The following is a 6000-nucleotide window of genomic DNA, read 5'->3' on the forward strand; positions in this document are numbered from 1 at the left end:
GCTATTATACATTTTTTTGATGAAAACAAAATATCACTTGATAATGTGTTGGCTCTATTGGAGCTAACGTAAAAACTGGTGTGAACAATGGTGTAATAAGATTGCTGGAACTGCATTTGGGATATCCAGATCAATGGTTAGTGTGTATGTTCCATTTTAATGATATACCATAGAGAAATTTAGTATTGCATAAAGATGGTACCACTTCAGGACCTACTGAATTTAGTGGCAACATTGGGTAAGCACTTGCAAATTGTCACGAGTTGCAAATTGTCAAATTTAATGTTAGACAGAATAACTTACCGAACATTCTACATGAGACTGTGACAAATAGTATTAGCAAAGATCAACAGCATCTTTATAACATGTGCAAGGCAATAGAAATAGGCAAAGTAAAAGAAAGCCTAGAAAAAAAAGCCTGTTGGTTGATTCTTGATGACAACAGCAAAATGAATCCTTCGATTTTATGTTGCACTCTTTCATTTACAAAGCTTGTAATACTTACTGATTACATTCTTCGAGTTTTTGCACCGGTGTGGTTCTTTATAAAACTGGAGCCTCAATGTTACATGGGGGCAAATTTTTGTGGCGCTTAATTCAATTCTTTTGCTTCTTTTCTGAAAGCAATTGACTTATAGTTGATAAATGCATTCAAAGAATAGCATATTATGGTCACCCAGAAAATATTTTTGGTATCAATGTTGATGGATGAACGAAAAGAAATAAGAGAATTAGCAGCTAGAAGAAATTAATTTGCAAGGCAATATGCAGTTTCAAACTCTACAGAAGCAAGAAAATTCAAAATTCCCCTTCTAAACTTTGATGCAGTTGATTACCATAGTCTTGTAAATTGGGAAGAACTTCCAAGGACTCCACCACCTACTTTAAAAGAGTTAAGTGATGATTTCATTGAAAATACAATACAAAATATGCAAAAATTGACGTTAGATGATTTTCTATGCCATTGTCAAAACGTAGAAAGACATGTTCAACTGGTTACTACTTGTTCACCAGACCTACTTGCTCTTTGTGAGACTAATTTAAGTTGAGCATTCTCATCTTGCAATCTTAGTGTTGATGGTTATCTTCCTTAAATTTGTAAAGACTCCAATAGCCGCATGCTTGGTCTGGACATTTGTAAAAACTCACCCACTAGTTGTGAGACTAGGTTTGAATCCACAGACTATTCTTTTGTGTGCTTTCGTTTAGCACCACTTCACTCTATCGCCTTTCTCTTTGTTCTAAATCGCTCTTCTTCATCTCAAGTCTTTTTGATGTTATTTCTGATCATATTGACCAAATCCTCTCTCTTTATCCATCAGCAAATATTGTTATTGTCAGTGACTTTAATGCTCATCACACTAAATGGCTTAGCTCTAGTGTCGGTGATTCTGCAGGCAATAAAGCCCACAACTTTTGCTTTTCTCAATCCTTAACTCAAATAGTCAACATTCCATCTTGCTTTCCAGACAACCCGAATCATTTACCTTCTCTACGCAACTTATGTCTTGTTTCTGATCCTAGTCAGTGCTCAGTTTCTCCACATTCACCCTTAGGTGCTTCTGATCACAGTTTGATCTCTCTAAAACTAATATCTCATTCTTCTTCATCACCTGAATCCCCCTATTATCGAACCTCTTACAACTACAGTAAAGCTGACTGGGATTCTTTCCGTGATTTTCTTAGTGATAGCCCTTGGGTAGAAATCTTTTGTCTTCCTGTCGACAAATGTGCTTCTTACATAACTTCGTGAATTCAAGCTGGCATTGAATCTTTTGTTCCCTCTTAACGAATCCAGGTCAAGCCTCAATCTCCTCCATGATTTTCCTCCCATTGTGCTGCTGCGATTGCCAATCGAAACCGTTACTTCCATATCTATCAGCAAAACAATTATCCCGAAAACAGACGTCTGTTTATTACTGCTAAAAACCATTGTAAAAAGGTTTTGACTACGCCAAAGCCCGCAATTCTCAGGTCATGAAATCTTGTACCTTATCTCAAAAATAAGGCTCTCGTGACTTCTGGAGAATCTTTGATAGTATCAATAATAAGGGCAAATCTTTAATTCCACCTCTCTTGTATGGTTCAGACTTTATCACCTCACCTAAAGACAAGGCTGAATTGTTTGCTAAAAACTTTTCATCAATATTATCTCGATTCCACTAGTTGCGTTCTACCTGATATTGCCAACAAACAGGTTGATCTATTGCTTGACATTTGTATCACTCCAGCTTCTGTACCTAAAGTGATTACCTGCTTAGACTCTTCTACAGCTTGTGGCCCAGACAACATACCTGATATTGTCTTGCAGCAGTGTTCTCCGGAGCTGTCGTCTATACTCTCAAAACTATTCAACAAGTGCTTATCAGAGTCTTGTTTTCCAGCCCGCTGGAAAGTGATATCTGTTATCCCTATCTTCAAAAATTCTGGGGAGCGATCTGATTCGTCTAACTACCGTCCCATTAGTCTTCTTCTTATCATAAGCAAGGTTTTTGAATCTTTAATTAACAAATACTTAATTCCTCATCATGAATCTAATAACTTTCTGACCATCAATATGGATTTCGATCTTTTTGTTCTACAACTGATTTGCTAACAGTAATAAACAATAGGTTTTATCATGCATTAGATAAAGATGGAGAGGTTATGGCCATTGCTCTTGACATTTCAAAAGCTTTTGATAAAGTTTGGCATGCTGGTCTTCTCCATAAGCTTTCTTCTTACTGTGTATCTGGCAACATTTTTAAGATTATTGAATCTTTCCTTTCCAATTGTAGTATAAAAGTTGTCCTTGATGGACAGCACTCTTCTTCTTATTCTGTAACTTCAGGGGTTCCTCAAGGTTTTATCCTTGGCCTTATACTCTTTTTAATTTGCATTAACGATCTTCCAGATATTCTCTCATCTAAGGTGGCATTGTTTGCTGATTATACTACCATTTACTATTGTTGTGATAAGAAACCAACACTCTCTGATTGCTTGGAGGGGGCATTTGAGCTTGAAAAGGATCTCAGTTCTGCTACGGCATGGGGCTTACAGTGGCTGGTGAATTTCAATACAGATATAACTCAATTTTTTTCAGCCAATCGTTATCACAATAATTTAGATATTTCTATATTTATGAACGGTGATGTACTCGATGAGTCATCTACTCTTCATCTTCATATAATTTGCAATCCTTTAAGTCGCCTGTCAATCGTTATCTTGCTCTACAATCTTCATCTTTTCTCTTTCAGTAACTTCCAACTTTAATTAGTGGTTGCTTGCAGCCTTGTTGGAAGCGAAGATGTTAAAAAAAAAAAATTTAAAAGAGTTTGTATTACTCATAAAAAATTTTATTCTAGTGCTAATGTAATTGTATTACTGCATATATGATGATGATTTATGTTAATTTATATATATATATGTGTGTGTGTGTGTGTGTGTGTGTGTGTGTGTGTGTGTGTGTGTGTTTGTGTCTGTGTGTTTTTGTGTGTAAAATAATAAATTTACAGCATAAAAATTGAACAGCAATATTTAGCAAATAAATTATAGATACCTTTCCTAAAGTTACTTCAACCTGTCCTAGAAAATCATCATCATACAGAGTGTCTGTACTATTATCAATATCATAGACTGCAAATTTTATCTTCTGGACTTCTTCAAACTTGTAATCTACCTCTATTGATTGAGTGAACTCTGGATTTAATGTATTCTTAATGCATTCAGTCCTTCCTATCTGCATAATTTAAATAAAACTAGTTATTAATTTAGTATACCATCTTGATAAATAAAAATTATATGACCAACCTCTTTCCATGCACCTAATGGACTCTGCATCAACACCTGTACAATAGGATCTGATTTAGAAGTTATATCTTTATTAAGTAACCCATTACAAGAGATTGATAAAGATACTTTGGAAGATAAACTCTGACCAAAACTTTGATAATTCATTTACATTATCTAAAAAAAATTTTAATGAGTTTGTATGAACAACTTAATAGCGAAAATACTTAAAATAATAATCATTATTAGTTATATAAAGCATAAACATAATATAATTAATCATTTTAATTAAAAATACATAAATAATAGTAATAATAATAATAATAATAACAATAATAATAATAAAAGATACTTAATGAAAAATTTGACTTTTATAAACTTTGACTCAAATCATTGGCAAATATTATGTAAGATTTCAAAATACTGTTGTTTTTAAACAAATTTTAAGCAAATTTTCTTAAAAATTTTACTTTTATTTCGCTTATTTTAAACGCCAAATAACCAAGACAGTGGAATCATGAGGCTGTTGAATACTCAAATGATATTAACTTTTTGAACTTTACTAAAAAACTATTTTTAAATTTTAGCAATGGGACTGTCTACCAGAAACCATTATCAAAGCATTTATTGGTAAAAAAAAATGTGGCTAAAAGAGTAGAGCAATGCCGCAAATTCTGGAATGTAACAAAAATATCAACATCATTAAAAATTATCACTTTACTTTAAAATTAATTTGCTGGCTTGCAAAATATCCATTTAAACTTGACTTATTAAATCTTCATATTTGGTGGTTATCTATTTTAAAATAATTAAACTTTGAAAGAATTAAGTTAGTGCTAAACTGCTTTTAATCTAAATTCATTGTTGTTGTTGTTTTTATTACTTATGTATTTACTACTAATGTTGATGTATTAAAACTTTCTTATTAGAGTTTAAAAAGTATTATGTAATATTAAAAATAAAAATAATGAAAAATGAGATATTAAGAGACTATACCCTCAAATATATGAGATATGGTCTGAAAAATAAAACTTTAAATTTTTTTTCTAGAGTGCTAATAGTGACATAAACAATGAACTATGTCATGAACAATAGATGTTATTTCGATCTTTAGAAATTTCTTTCAATTAATTTATTTTAAAAAAGGATTGATAATCTTTTATCTTTTCATAAATCGTTAATTTCATAGAAAGAACCCTACCTAAGGTAGGTCTGAAACCATTATTAATGTTTTGTTGTTGTTGTTGTTGTTTTTTCAAATTCACCTCCCCAAGTCACCAGAGGGAGCTTTACAGCCGATGAGGCTACTTGTTTTTATTTTGATTTATTTGTAACTCTCAACCCTGAACAAACCTTAAAAAAGCCGCTGAGTTTGATTTAAGTCTAATTAACAAAAAAAGTATTTTTTAGAACGGGGCAACTTCCCCCTTTCCAAACCCTAAGAAATGTCAAACTTCAACATGTTAATAAAAGATTTTTAAAAGAAATAACAAAATACAAAAAAATTTTCTACAGCTAACTATTTTTATTTTTTAATTTTTTTTTTTTGCACAACTAAAACTATTTCATAGCATTACAAAGAAAATTTATTGTTGCCTTTTTAACATTTTTACGATATCGAAGAAAAACTATGAAAGTTTCAAAACATTTTAATGCTATCATCATTAATTCATTCTACTATAAAATTAGATAACAATGAAAAACGATAAAATTAATTGAAAATATATATATATATATAGATGTGATTTTAATAGTAAATTTTTTTTAATGTAATTTTAATTTGTAGTATAATTTATATACGCGATGCTGTTTTTGGTGGTTAAAATTTCCAAGAGTGGCGGAAGCATTTTTTGGTCTTCGAGCTATCTAACTTCCAGGCATGGAGCAAACTCCAAACATTTATATGCTTATAGTTATGTCAAATATGGATGTTTTGCAAAAACTTTCGATGATTAGAGCCTGGGAACAAAAAAAACCCAAAGTTTTATCCTCCTTCCTGCCCCAAACGTGAGAGCAACAAGTTGATGAAATATTTTTTAAACTATTTTCAATTAGACTTATATTCGTCGATAAATTTTAAATTTCATAACAAAATATTTTAGCGTTCAAAAAATATGAACAAATAAAGTTTAAACCCCCACCCCCAACCCCAATATGAGGGGTTGCAAACTTTATATGGTCATAATTTTTGAACGCTGAGAAATTAAACAATGAAACTTAAAATTTTTAGAT

The 6000-nt window shown here is 31.6% G+C and overlaps 1 protein-coding gene across 2 annotated transcripts in view; it reads right to left on the reverse strand.

Annotated features, from left to right (window-relative positions):
- The window catches only part of LOC136081699 (copine-3-like), a 54878-nt gene extending 49764 nt beyond the window's left edge, over positions 1 to 5114 (reverse strand). The window contains exons 1-3 of one of the 2 annotated variants that reach the window (XM_065799442.1): positions 4970 to 5114; positions 3790 to 3945; positions 3539 to 3718 (exon numbers count right to left, since the gene is read on the reverse strand). In XM_065799442.1, the coding sequence (XP_065655514.1) occupies positions 3539 to 3718; positions 3790 to 3936 (327 nt within the window). In that variant the 5' untranslated portion in view covers positions 3937 to 3945; positions 4970 to 5114. Of the gene's footprint in view, positions 1 to 3538; positions 3719 to 3789; positions 3946 to 4764 lie in introns of both variants that reach the window. The other variant, XM_065799443.1, reaches the window with a different exon arrangement.
- Between the last annotated feature and the right edge of the window lie 886 nt (positions 5115 to 6000).

This window comes from Hydra vulgaris, chromosome 06 (genome assembly GCF_038396675.1).
Source record: "Hydra vulgaris chromosome 06, alternate assembly HydraT2T_AEP".
Lineage (NCBI taxonomy): Eukaryota > Metazoa > Cnidaria > Hydrozoa > Anthoathecata > Hydridae > Hydra > Hydra vulgaris.